At 38.5% G+C, this 14,031-nt stretch overlaps 1 protein-coding gene across 7 annotated transcripts in view; it reads left to right on the forward strand.

The window, feature by feature from the left end:
- Positions 1-14,031, forward strand: part of HPS5 (HPS5 biogenesis of lysosomal organelles complex 2 subunit 2) — a 51,561-nt gene that overhangs the window by 8,562 nt on the left and 28,968 nt on the right. For all 7 annotated transcript variants that reach the window (XM_082342392.1, XM_082342394.1, XM_082342393.1 and 4 more), the window contains 9 exons: positions 1,009-1,142; positions 4,675-4,887; positions 5,196-5,267; positions 9,141-9,229; positions 10,274-10,452; positions 10,895-11,053; positions 11,639-11,825; positions 12,505-12,628; positions 13,660-13,809. In XM_082342392.1, coding sequence (XP_082198518.1) covers positions 1,009-1,142; positions 4,675-4,887; positions 5,196-5,267; positions 9,141-9,229; positions 10,274-10,452; positions 10,895-11,053; positions 11,639-11,825; positions 12,505-12,628; positions 13,660-13,809 — 1,307 coding nt within the window. The remainder of the gene's footprint in view (positions 1-1,008; positions 1,143-4,674; positions 4,888-5,195; positions 5,268-9,140; positions 9,230-10,273; positions 10,453-10,894; positions 11,054-11,638; positions 11,826-12,504; positions 12,629-13,659; positions 13,810-14,031) is intronic.

Here is a 14,031-nt window from a genome sequence, read left to right on the forward strand (position 1 = left end):
GGACTTCCCTGGCGATTCAGTGGTTTAGACTGTGTGATCCCAATGCAGGGAGCACAGGTTCGATCCCTGGTCGGGGAACTAAGATCCCGCATGCCACACGGCGCAGCCAAAAACAAAAAGGAAAGAAAGAAAAAAGAAAAGATGCCTGTTTATTAGTTGTGTGAATAAAATGGCAAACATAGAAATGGTACCAATTGCCCAGGGTCCTATTCTCCTGGTCCCTGGTTAGAAGAAACTCATGGGTCTAGGTATATTTTTCTCAGGATGGATGTAACTTGTTGTGAATGGAATCTTAAAGACACCTCCTGGATTGCGCTAAGCAGTGTGGGTCCCCAGGCTTCCTGCCACAGTTGTTGGAGTAGAAAAGTTGAGTCTCAAGTTACCCTAACAGAATGCTCCGGTCTGTCATTAAGGCAGAGCCAACCTGCTCCTCGCTGTCCCTCTCCTCCAAAGCTATTATATCAGAAATGGGGAACTTGTCTCTCATTGGCTTATTTGCATGTAGGATCCTGGTAGAGAAGAAGAGATCTAACTACTATTGGCTAAGTTATTTTAATCAACACATCAGAATATTCTTGATGTATTAATTAAATATTCATGATGACCCATCAAGGTTACTACTTGATTCCTCACATATTTTTGATATACAGTTGGAATTCTACACTTATTATAGCTCTAATTTGTCTTTTTTCCAAAGCGAGAAGTACTGTCTACAGGTGAAAAATAGTCTCACATATTCTAAAACTTGCTTCATCTTTTTCTCCCCAACTTCTAAGAATAGATAATTACAAACAGAGCCTTAAGAATTCTCTTCTGCAGTTATGTAGCAAATTATTTCACAAAACTTAAATGAGCGAAACTTGATATTCTAACAGGCAAATTAGTTTTGGCCCATTTAAAGTTTTAATTTTGCTGTGTAAGCTGTTTTCATGTAAAAGGTAAAGAGAAGGGGATTATGTGTATACGTAAAGATAAATAAACTTTATTTCCTTGTCACATCCCCTTTAGGCGGCTGCTGCCTTTGTGATGTTTCCTGTTCAGACAATAACAACAGTTGACTCCTGTGTTGTCCAGTTAGATTATTTGGATGGAAGATTACTTATATCTTCACTTACTCGATGCTTCTTGTGTGATACTGAGAGGTATATTGACTAACCATGAGTCATTGGAAATACAGAATTTTAGAACTGGAAGGGACTTGGAAGTCATCTCGCCCAAACCCCTCAATTCAGTTATACAGATATTAATAAGGAACCAGCTGTGTGCAAGCTGATGTTAGTGAGTAGAGAGGAGGTAGAGGAGAGTGACATAGTCCAGTGGGTGACTAAGACAAATATTCAGTTAACTCTACCAAGAAGCCTGGTCTAAGTGTCATGAAGGAAGGCCGAACAAAGGCCTGTTTCTATATGGGGAATTGGGAAGTCTTCCTTGATTGAGTTTGTTGTTGTTGAAATTTGTTGTGTATTTAATAGAATTTTACTATAGGGTAAAATTGGATGAAAAATAAGAACTTTATGAAGCTGACAGATATTTAATGAAATCTCAACAGTGGAACCAAAGGTCCAATGAATGGCAAAGGAGTACATTGGCGGTAGCTGTGAAATACCAGAACAGAATAGGAAATGGTTTGAAATGAATGTTGTGTATTGCTGTGTTTAAGTTCTTCAGCCATTCTCACCACAGGGAAATATTCACTGGGCATTTTTTTTCCCCCTCCATTGGCCCTGTCCAGCTACCATATTCCTCAGGACCCAGCCCCTCTGTTAAAAATTTATCGTGGAGAATTTTGAGCACACACAAAAGAAGAGAGAATTGCATAATAAACCACTGTGAGCCCACTAGCCAGCTTCAGTAATTTGTTGAGGATATTTAATAGGTGAAGTTTGAAGGAAGAGAGGTAAGAGGGGATAGCATATTCTAGCAGGAAGGAACAGCCTCTTGGGGAAAAGTGAGAAAGAATTAGGCATATTCTAAAATGTGTCCTCTGGCTTGAGTAGGGGAGTCGTGGGAGATCACGTTGGTAAATTAGCACCACATGGAGAGTGACAGTCTTAAATGTCACACTAATTAAGTACGTGGGTTCTCAGATCATTTTAAGAAAGTGTACGTGTAGAAAATCAGGGTTTGGAAATTGATTCCCTTAGAACTATTCAGGATTGGAAACTTTTTATGTTTTTTCAGGGGTTCTTGTGTCTCAGAAGACTGCTATTCTAGAAAGTAGGAGACTGGATTCCAAAAGTTTTGAAGGAATGTATGCTGACTGTCAGGGTTAGTAGAGGGAAGGATGAGGAGAGGATGCACTTTGTTTTTATTTTCTTGGGATGAGAAAGGTATGTGGGAAGGAGACCAGTAATAGTAGGTTGCAGATGTCTGGTATCAGAGAACCTAGCTGTACAGCAGAGGCGCAAGGCTTTGATGCAAAGGATCAGTTTACATAGAATTAGTAGGAAGGATGGTGTACTCGGTTCTGACTTATTTCAGACTGTAGATCGGTGGTGAAGTTAGACTTACAGAACTGGAGATCATGTAGTGTCACTCTTTCATTTTTGCAGATCAGAAAGCCTAGTGAGTGATAGAGCTTGCCTCACATCATGCAGCTGGGAGGAGGCAGACTAGAATCCTTCTGTCTTGATTTTGTGCCTTTCCTGTTACCTCAGTTACCTCTAGTATATTCTTTGACATTGGACCTTTGACCATCAAATCCATCCTTGAGATTTTGGTAAAATATTTGTTAGCTTCACAAATTTCTTAAATATTCTTCATCTATAGGTTTTCGAGTTTACCAAACAGCCCAATTCAGAAATTTGGCTGAAATTCTGACAAGTGGTCAGAACACTGAATTGAATGAACACCTTATTGGGGTTGTTTTGAGAATCTAGTGAAATGGTATAAAGAGCTAAATAAGTGGAGGCTTATTTTTCCCTGTGTGCAGTACAGTTCCTAATCATTTATACTCCCATTTTACAAGATTGTGGCTAGAGTTGGTTATGAGAATAACTAACTGCAAAAATAACATGTTTTAGAAGTGCCTACTTTGTTAACTAGAATTCAGTTTGGGGGTACATGGATAGTACAATAAATGAAAAATTTTATGTATGTTTTAAGTTTCGTTTCAAGGTATATTCCCTTCCAAACAAAGAAGCATTTTTCTTTTTTAAACAAGGGCTCCTAATAACTAACCAAAGTGAGATATGAGTTTGCTTTTCCTGCTACTTTCTGTCAGTATTGTTAATGAACGGGGTGGATCCCAGGAGGAAATAGAACAAACAGAAACAAGAATTATGTTGTAGTAGAGAGAACATTGGATAAGGGAGCCTGACAATATGGTTTCAAGTTCTAGTTCTGCCGCTTCTTAAACCTTGCCAAATGTCAGTTTCCCCATCCAGAAGGTAGAGATAGTTTTAAGGATTAACTAAGATAATGTATAGGAAATACCTAGCCTTGTGCCTGTCACATGTCGTTTGAAAATGTGGAAAGCAAGATTAATGAGCATACAAATGAGAATGAGTTGACTGTATTGGTTTACTCAGGAAATATTTATGGCACTCCTCTGAATTAGTAGCACTGTTGTTAAGCACCATAGAGGATGTGAAATAAGCAAGAAATATATTTTATTTCCCAAATAAGGAACATAGGTAATAAAACCGTAACTTCTTGTATTGCTCGGTATACATTTTAAAGCACTTTCACATCCATATTCTTCTAGTAAAGCTGATGCTATATTTTATTCATAAAGCAAATAAGTACAGGGATATTTATTGAATTATCTAAGGTCACGTAGTAAGTTCATGCTAGAGACCGTATCAGGCCATTGTCCAAATAAAGAGTTTGACTATACGGAGCACTACAAAGCATTGAGTGCTTTCTGTGGGCCAGGTACTGTGCTGTGCACTGGGAATTCAACTAAAGAGGAAAAAGAAATGACGTTCGTCCTGAAGAAAGTCGTAACCTACTGTTCAAATAGACACAACTACCGTATATAATGTGGTGAATGCTTTGAAAACATAACATGGGAAGCATATCGTTCTGCTTATAGGGGTCAGGGAAGTCTGTCAGAGGAGGAATGGTGGAGCTAATTTATGAAGAATAAGTAAAGGAGTGTTTGGAAAGAGATATCCTCATTCTCACCTTCCATGTTCTCAGGCAGTTTTGTATATGCAGTTCTCTTATATATCTAGCTCATGTAACCCTCAGGGAACAGAATGTTCCAAGGTACAGACTTTCAGAAGGACTTAGCATTTTGAGGAAAGAGTGAGGCATTTATTGGGTATATGTGGCAGAGGAGTGGCCTGGAGACAGGGTAGATCAGTAGCCTCCATGGAGTGGCCGAAGAACAAGGTGATTTGGGAAGCAGTCAGTAGGACTTAAGGATGTAGGAAATGGTTTGGTAGCACTTACTTTTTAGTTTTGAAAAGAGCGTTCACATTCTGTGGATAATAAACTGAGTACTAACTTGAAGTCATTTGCTTTCTGTAACACAAATAGTTAATGGCAAATCAGAGCTAGAACCCCATTTTGACCTTTCCATTCTGTTGTTCTTTCCAGTAAATTGCTAATATGAGGAGAGGACATTGTGGGTGGGGTTATTATGACCATGCCGATATGTAGTGCCATTGCTTTTGACTTTTTTGTGAGTAAACATGCTTTCTCTTTTCTGTGGGGGTCGGGTATTAGAGAAAAATTTTGGAAAATTGGAAACAAGGAAAGAGATGGAGAATACGGAGCTTGTTTCTTCCCTGGAAGATGTTCTGCCGGCCAGCAGCCCCTAATATACTGTGCTCGCCCTGGCTCCAGGATGTGGGAAGTGAACTTTGATGGAGAAGTTATAAGTACACATCAGTTTAAGAAACTCCTCTCATCACCACCTCTTCCTGTGATTAATCTAAGGTAATGATTTGTATGGCCAGTAGGGAGTATTTGAGGAACTTACAGGGAGGATTTGGTTTGAAACCTCTGATATTCTACATGCGTTAAAGATTTTATCATGCCTTTTAAGAGTGAAGTAGAATTTTTATTAAAAGATTCAGAGAAACCAAAAAGTCTTTAATCAGTTATCTTTCATATGCTTAAAGCAAATTCAATAAGGGCAAATGCAGTTAGGCTCTTGAATTTGTTTTGGAGGCAGAAATTTTCCTATATAGGGAAAAAGATACTTTTATATTTTGATTAAATCATTAATCATGTTTGCTTCCTAGATCAGAACCTCAGTATGATCATACGGTTGGATCCTCCCAGTCTTTGTCTTTCCCCAAACTCTTATATCTTAGGTAAGTTTCTCCCTTCGATCCTTTAAAAAAAAAATGAACACTTAACTTTTCCTCTTTGTTTCTTGTTCAAGGCAGTTAGCTTTTCAAGTTTGTTTTTGTACTAAATCATTTTTAGAAAATTAGGAAATGACTGTGTTATGTGAAGTGTTCTACATATAAGAGGAATGAAAAAAAGCGTAGAAATATGCTTCCCTTTCTGTTTTGAACTGGCCTAAACCAGTTGGACACTTCACAGTTGTTGAGAACTTTTGACAAATAGAGCTCAGAGCTGTAGATACACATTCTTTCATAACCTCCTCTCCCTAGTGGGATATTCCAATGAAAGCAAGTCTCAGACTGAAGTCTGCTGCATATGTATGTTTCTTAGCAGGCAGGCACAAAAGTAGTTGTAGAACTTGTTCTTGTAAGCTTGGTGAAATTTCAGCTCTCTATTCTTCAGGTACTTTGCATGAAAAATCTGCTCAAGGTGGATCCAGCCAGCCATATTCTAACATCCGAGTTCAGCTAGCCTTCTAGTTGGATTAGGTACAAAAAAGTCCACTATTAAGTGGCAGCACAGAGTGCCACTTAAAGCTATCAACTGCTGGGCTTGCCAGTTCTTACAGCTTGTTCTACAAGCATGGGCGTACCAGTGTATGATTTCCAGTCAATCTGTGTGTCTTGAACTCTTCTTATTTCAACAGCAGAATATTATTTCTAATATCTCTTAGGCGAATTAATAAGATCCCTAATGCAGATTCAGAGAATGTTATTTAGAGCTGGTATAGGGTACTCTGGAGTTTGGCTCCTGATCGAGTTCTTTCAAAGGCTAACTAACCGTACTTTGAATGTAATTTTAAAAAACACTTGAAATGTTAACTAACTGCCCCTAACTAACGTATGTGTATGTCACACTACCTACAATGCAATATTTGAAAATAAATTGTAAACAGTATAACTCTTTCACAAGTCCATAATTCATCCTAAAAGTTACTGGAGAAAGACAACTATTTATTTGCCCATAGTTAGATAAAGCATATTAAAAACTCTTTCTTTACGGCACTTATCACAGTTTATAATTACGTATTCAAACAGTATTTATGCCTCTCTTACTCCTAGACAGTAAGGCCCTTGAGGGCTTCATGTCTGTTTTGTTCACTGTGTTATTCTCAGCGTTTGGCATAACGCCTGGCACATCATAGACACTTAACATTTGTTGGCTTATGGTGTGATATGTGGGGTGTGGGGAAGTCCCCTACCCAGGAGTATGTTTTCTAATGGCAAGGCCAGTCTGCTTGGTTCTCCTGGTAGTGTTTTTCCTTTGAGTTAAACTATTTAAAGCTCCCATACAAGTTCCTGCCATAGCAGACAAAGCCCTGCATGATCTGGCTCTGCCTACTCCTCAGCTTAAGCAATAATTAATGCCACTTTGAAGCTTTTACTGACTCCTCCAGTGGCTCACGTTAGACACTTATTCCCTTGCACTGTTGTCACATCTTGTTCATTTCTCTGTCACCACCCTGTTTCACTGTACTATGAATATCCATCCCAGTACCAGATTGTCAACTCCTTTGCTATGGGCACAGTGCTAGGCACATAGAAGGTTCTCAAATAATGGCTAAAGTAAAGAGTTTCACAAAGATTTTTTTGAAAAAAAGTGAGTAAGAGGGCTTTTCTTTACTTTTTTTCCCATGTGTACACTTGTGTTATGGTAACCTTCACTGTTACACCCACAAATTCTACGGGGAAGCAAATTTGTATGCTTCATTTTCTTTGGGGTACACTGGTGTCACTTTCTCTTCCTTAACTTTTTAAACAATGTTGTTAGGCTTATGTCCCTGTGTTTATTATCAGTGAAGGGGAAGGGGATGAGGGGTGTGTAAATTACCAAGTCTCAGCTCTGATATTAGTCCCTCCCACCCCCCACCTGTTCTTAAGGAATCTTTCCAAGCTGAATGTCAAGTTCAGTGTCAAAATCCTGATCCTGTATCTCTTTATTCAGGGATCTTCTGGCCTCTGGGTTTTTTTTCCCCTCTGGCTCCTAAAGGCAGCCTTCCAGTTTTACTTATTTTGGACTAGGATTCTGACCATTTCTTCCTTCTTTGTGACAAAGATTACTTTCCCACAGGGACAGTGATCTGATCTTATATTGGCAAAATGTTTAATATTTGTGTGAGGACTGAATTCCTGGTAAATATTGCCCTTAGTTTCATCGCCACATGATAACCTTTTTTAGTACTCTTGGAGGCATAAACTTAAAAAAAAGTCCCTGTTCTCAAGATTTTAGTTTGTTGGAGAGATGTAGTTTATTTCTAGAAAATGTTTAACAACAATAAAAAGTAAGAGTTGTGACAGTGCAATACATGATGAAGTGCCGTTTGAGCGGGGTTGACGAGAAATAGGTTGCGTGCAGGAGGGAGAGTGCTGTGGTCTGTCGGGGAGGATTTCAAAGGGCAGTAGAACCGCTGCTGATGCTTAAGTGGTGGCTAGAATGAGAATGTTATATGGGGAATGCTCTAACCGGGGATTACCAGTGGTGTATAAAATAATAATAGCAGCCTCGAGAGAGTAAATGAGATATATGAGCAAAGGAGTATAGAAGGAGATAAGCAGAGATGGAGAGTACCAGAGGACTGGAAAGGAAGGTGGACCAAGAAGTAGTGTCCAGAGTCTAGGAAGGCGAGATTCAGGAAGGAAGGAACAGTCTGCAGGGTTGGCCTCTGCTTGGGGATCAAGAAGGAAAATGAGAAAGTAGGTTATTGGGTTTGGCAGTTAGGAGATCTGTGACTTTCCAAGAATGTAGTTAAGTGGAATGATCAGGATTCCAGATAACAGTGGGTGGGTCAGTGAGGATAAATGAGGGTAGAAGTAGCTTCGGCGAGGTATGGAGAAAAAAGTCCAGGTTTTGGAGCCAGACAGTCCTTGGTATAAATTCTGACTCTTCTGTATTCATGCTGAATGGCCTTCAACATGTTGTTTATCTCTCTGGGCTTCAGTTTTTCTTTTTTATAAAATAGGGATAACACTCCTATCTTGATGAGGTGCTACAAGGTTAGATAATATAGGTGTAGCCTTTAATGAAAAAAATAAACTCCCATAGTTGACTGGTAGTTTTCAACCTTTTATTGCCCACATACAACTAAGGACATCAAAATATTACCCTCCCTGGGACTTCCCTGGTGGCGCAGTGATTAAGAGTCCGCCTGCCAACGCAGGGGACACGGTTCGAGCCCTGGTCCAGGAAGATCCCACATGCCAAGGAGCAACTAAGCCCGTGAGCCACAACTACTGAGCTTGTGCTCTAGAGCCCGCAAGCCACAGCTACTGAAGCCCGCGGGCCTAGAGCCCGTGCTCCGCAACAAGAGAAGCCACTGCAACGAGAAGCCCACACACCACAAACAAAGAGTAGCCCCTGCTCGCCGCAACTAGAGAAAGCCCGCGTGCAGCAACAAAGACCCAATGAAGCCAAAAATAAATAAATAAATAAACACATGAAAAAATATATATATATTACCCTCCCTAAAAGTGGCTCACTAGAGCAGTGATTAGTGGTTAGATGTGATGTTTAGTCTTTGTTTTAGATGTCATACCAGATATGGGAAGTTTAGATTAACAAACATCAGGTAAGATACCAGCCTTTTATTTTTCTAGAAGGTATTTCGTGTATCTGAATTTTTCCCACTTTGGTGTCATATTATGCTATCTTTTACTGGCCTGTTGTTACAGACAGAAAAGAGGTGGTAGGACGTGATTGGCTGGATCAACTGTTGTGTTTTCTTTGTACAGGCTGATTTTGCTTTAATAGCTAATGTGAGGGTCTGAAATCAGGGAATTATAAACTTCTGATTCCGAGCAAACTAGAATTCTCTTGACCTCTTCCATTTTCTCTTGCAGTGAGCACTGTGTGCTGACTTGGACAGAAAGAGGAATTTATATTTTCCTTCCTCAGAATGTTCAAGTTCTTCTTTGGAGTGAAGTCAAGGGTAATTGTGTTTTTCTTCCTATGTAATTTTTAATCGCATGCTTGTGAAAGATTTAATTATTGTAGGAGGATTCTTTTGCAGTGTAAGGAGTAGAAAATAGAATGAGGTGACATTTCTTTTAAAGATTAACATCATAGATGTATCCCATTATAAGATACTTACAAAGTATACATTTGTGAATCTATGTATAGTTATTTAGTTATTTTAAATACAATTTTCATTTATTCTTAAATATTAGCAACCACTGCTAAGGATTGAATGGGTTAATTTTTTTCCTCTACTTATCCTGAATCTTTATCCCTGTTAGAAGTCTTGCTTTAACTCCTGTTTTGTGTCTTAATAATTTAGGATTGAAAAGTCCTTGTGGGAACAATAGCCATTTTATGTGGCTGAGGCAGAGAAAGTCAATCTCTATATTCTTCTGGTTTAAACCAGCAATGGAGGAAATAAATCTAGCATTTTTAGCATGACTGCTCAGAGAATGTATCTTGACTTTTGCGTCATTTTCTACTTTGTAAAAACATTAAAAAGGTGTAGGAACCATTACTTACTGATCTGACCAACACTGATTTCTCGTGAATTAAGCTTCCTAAGGGTGTCCCGTGAAAACTAGTTTTTTAGGTCATTTCATGGTGTTCTGCCAAGACAGGTATTTTTTCACGAACAGTTTGTTGATTTACACACTGCACTGAAATCTGTTGCAGGTATCAGATTTGTAACTCAGAAGCATGATAGTCTGGCCTCCGAAGTGCCCACTTTTAAAGTCGCAATTTCTTTTCACAAAAAATAGCATTTTTAAAAACAGAATTTTAGATCAGAGAGATGTTTCTTTCTCTGTATCTTTTATTCTTGATCTTTTTTTAAAAGAATAGTGTCTAAGATATGATTTCTTCATTGAAATGCAAGTATAAAAATAGAGGTGAAATTCAATCAAGCCAAACTCTATACAGAAAATGAATTTATTAGAATAATTTCAGCCATCGCAAAAATGGAAAAGGAGTACTTGGTTAATGTCCTGTGTGTTCACCCCTGTGGTTTTTGTAGATATTCAGGATGTGGCTGTCTGGAAGAATGAGCTGTTCTGTTTGCACCTAAATGGGAAGGTCTCCCATCTTTCCCTGTTATCTGTGGAACGTTGTGTGGAACGCCTGCTAAGGAGAGGCCTGTGGAACCTGGCTGCTCAAACTTGCTGTCTTTTCCAGAATTCTGTCATCGCCAGCAGAGTGAGTCAGAAAGCTTACATGTTCATCTGGGTTCTTAAAACCATTCTAGCTTGCAGGATTGTGCTACACAGTTGCTTGTCTTTATTAGCCTGCAGATTAAGCAGCAGTAAATCCCCAAAGGAAGCATGACCGATAAATCTGGAGTGGGGATGGGGGGTGAGAAAAACTGTATACTTTACATTTAAAAAAATCAAATTTACCCACAAATTTATTTGAATTTCAGGCCTTGTTTTAAGTGAAATTATTATATGTACAGTAACTCTAAATTCTTAATTCCTAAGAGAATTCTTACTAAGTCTTTTATTAGCTTTTAAAGCCCTTGTAAAGCACCTTTGAGGTTTTATGTTCTATGTTAGACCTCTTTCAATGTATTGGCCATTTGAATATAGATTTAGTTACAAACAGAAAGCTCTCCTATTGGTTCTACTTATCCTTTTATTAGGGAAGAAAAACTTTGACTATAGATAAATTGGAACATTTGAAATCTCAGCTGGACTTAACAACCTATGGTGATCTGATTTCCCAACTGGAAGAACTGATCTTAAAATTTGAACCTTTGGATTCAGCTTGTAGCAGTAGAAGAAGCTCCATTTCATCACATGTAGGTATTCTCACTTTTAAAAGGGTTTTGCTGTACAGTAAGATTGTTCTACATTAGGTTGTACTCATTTACCTCTAGGATCCCAAAACTTACCTTCCTTTCCATGTTGTATATTGTTTGGGGGGTGGTGAAGAGGGGGCTTTCTTTCAGCTGTTGGACAACCTTATGAAGCCTTCATTTAGGTGTGTCTTAGAGCCACATTTTGTTTTGTCATTGTTTATTATATTCTGTTTGAAAATATACCTCATATAGCCTCCAGAACAAGTTAAGTTACCCTTAATATGTGATTTCAGATGCTTCATGCCAGCTTGAGTCTCAGTGCAGCTCAGGATTGTCTCATTTAATCCTCATTCTCACATTCTCACAGCCAGACTTCATGGAGACCCGCTAGAGAAATATGGTAGCATGATGCCATGAGCAGGTGAGAGGGACCTGGCTGCCAGGAGCCTAGACCTTGCTCACCATTTTGTTCTAATAAGCCATAATTGTCGTTAATGACTTGTTTCTTTTAGTGTTGATTTTTCTCTTAAAAAGCTATAGTGTGTTATAAAAGTTTAACTTTTCTCTAATTCTTTTTCTTTTTAGGAAAGTTTCAGCATCTTGGACTCCGGTATTTATCGTATCATTAATAGTAGAAGAGGCAGTCAGTCAGATGAAGACTCTTGTTCCCTTCACAGCCAAACCCTCTCAGAAGATGAGAGACTTAAAGAATTCACCTCACATCAAGAAGAGGACCAAGCAGATCAGTGTTGTGGCTCACATGGAAATGAAGGTGAGGAATGTGTCTTTTATTGGTTGCTGATGTGAAGCAGTTATTTTCTGTGACTTCTGTTTGCCAAGATTATCTCATGCATAGAGTTTTCTACAAGGTGTTAATAATTTTATTAAGTTGTTAGACTTTCCATCCAGACCTATTGATCTGTTCACCATTAGAAGAATGGATTTATGTTTAGTTGGGTTATTTTTCCCCTCCTGTTTAAGCTAACATTGGTAAAGTACCTAATTATTATCATGCGTCAAAGTGCTGGAAAGGTTAAGAAAGGAGGTCATTAACCAAAAGAGTGGAACGATTTTATCCTAACCAAATTATTTTCCATTCGGAGTGAAAAATTACTACAGTTTTGGGGGTCATTGCCTTCACTTTTCGATGTTCAAGTATTCCTGTGACCGAACTGTTGAGAAGAGATTAATAGAGACTCTAAGCTTCCTTTCCAACTTATGCGGATTCAGGGTTAGTAGGAAAAATGAAGGTACCTGTCCAAGTGTTTTATATGTGGGCCATCCCGTGCATCTTGTAAACGTGTGTTCCACTCATTTGTGTTTGGGTCAGTTGTGATTTTGGTATTGAATCCTTCATTTCCTTTGCTTTATTCATTTCAGAATTTCTTTAAAGATTAAAAAACTCTTCATGTGATTAGATTTTGTTTTTTCTCCCCAATTCCATTCATCAGACAATGTTTCACACGCTTCAGTGATGTTTGAGACAGATAAGAATGAAACTTTTCTCCCCTTCGGCATTCCACTGTCATTTCGTTCTCCGTCTCCTCTTGTGTCTCTTCAGGCTGTCAAGGAAAGGTAAACTCATTAGTCTTGTCATTTAGTCCCACTTCTGGTTTTACTTCAGTTGTCATGTTAGGCACTTTTGCGCTGAGAATGGAAAGACATTTTAAATGAGGAAAAAGAAAGTCTCTAGATGATTCCTCATATAGCCTGTTATACGAAGCCGTTTACTTCTCATTTCAATCTTGGGGAATTTATCTTCCCTCTTTGTTTGAGTACCTGGATATTTGAGTTGTTACAAATGTGTTTTTTTTCCCCCTCAGGCTGAGCAAAAGTTTAAAAATGTTTTTTCCTCATCCCTGATAGGAACAATTTCCATACATCATTAGTCATTTCTTAACTTAATCATTTCTCAGTTTGGGCTCAGAATTGAAGACTCTTCAGAAGTCTTTCTAGCTACTCCGTGGGCCCAGAACTGACTTACATGAATTTATGTCCAAGTTTTTCCACTTAAACGTTTTACCATAATAGGATAAAGTCTTCATAATTATAACTTAATAATTATACAATGTGTCATTGAGTCCCTGTATTATGAATAAACTAATGATTTCGGAAAAAAAAAAAAAATGACATTTGAGTTTGAGAGAGAAGACGTTCTGCAGCTCCTTCACTGCTAATGGGAGTTTTACTGGATACAAATTTTGCTTTTTCAAAGGATATATTGTGACAAATCAGCAGCTGAGTTTCCTGAAGAAATTCTTTGGCTAGGATGGGGCAGGTTTTCACATGGCTTTCTTTGCCTAAGTAGACAGAAACATTGCAGGCACAGCTGCAATTAAAGACCTTTTCTTTAGGATTGAATCAGAGTAGTTTAGTAAATGAAGTGAATCCTTATGATAAATTTTACATGGGCCTTATGTGAAATATGTAATTGATTAGGGAAGTTGCTATAAAGAGTCTTTCTTTATAGGAAGTAAAGAAAGACTTGCTAAGTCCAAGTTTCCTTCAGGGACTGACAGGAACATACAGGACTCAGATACTGAAATTTTCATTCTTGGCAGTAATGAGATTTTTTTCATATTAGTTTATTGGTATTTGATTTCCAGCGTTTCTAGCTTTGTGCGTAAAACTACTGAGAAGATTGGCACCCTTCATACGAGCCCTGATCTGAAAGTGAGACCAGAACCCAGGGGTGATGAGCAGTCATGTGAAGAGGATGTGGGTCCAGTCACTTGCCCAAAGGAGGAAGACACTGAGTAAGCTGTTGCAGAGAAATCTGTGTAAATTCTAGAGAACACAATTGTCGGTTTGAAGAGAGCCATAAACCATGTCCTCTTGAAGAAGACACATGTATGACTCTGTTCATTGTAGATTACTTGCATAGCTTATAAAAACTGTGAATACCACAGAGTAGGTGTTGGAAAATTACATCAACCCATAGCAAGTCTGTTGAGACAGAATTTTAATTTAGCACCTCT

Source organism: Balaenoptera borealis, assembly GCF_965194805.1.
Source record: "Balaenoptera borealis genome assembly, chromosome: 11".
Taxonomy (NCBI): domain Eukaryota; kingdom Metazoa; phylum Chordata; class Mammalia; order Artiodactyla; family Balaenopteridae; genus Balaenoptera; species Balaenoptera borealis.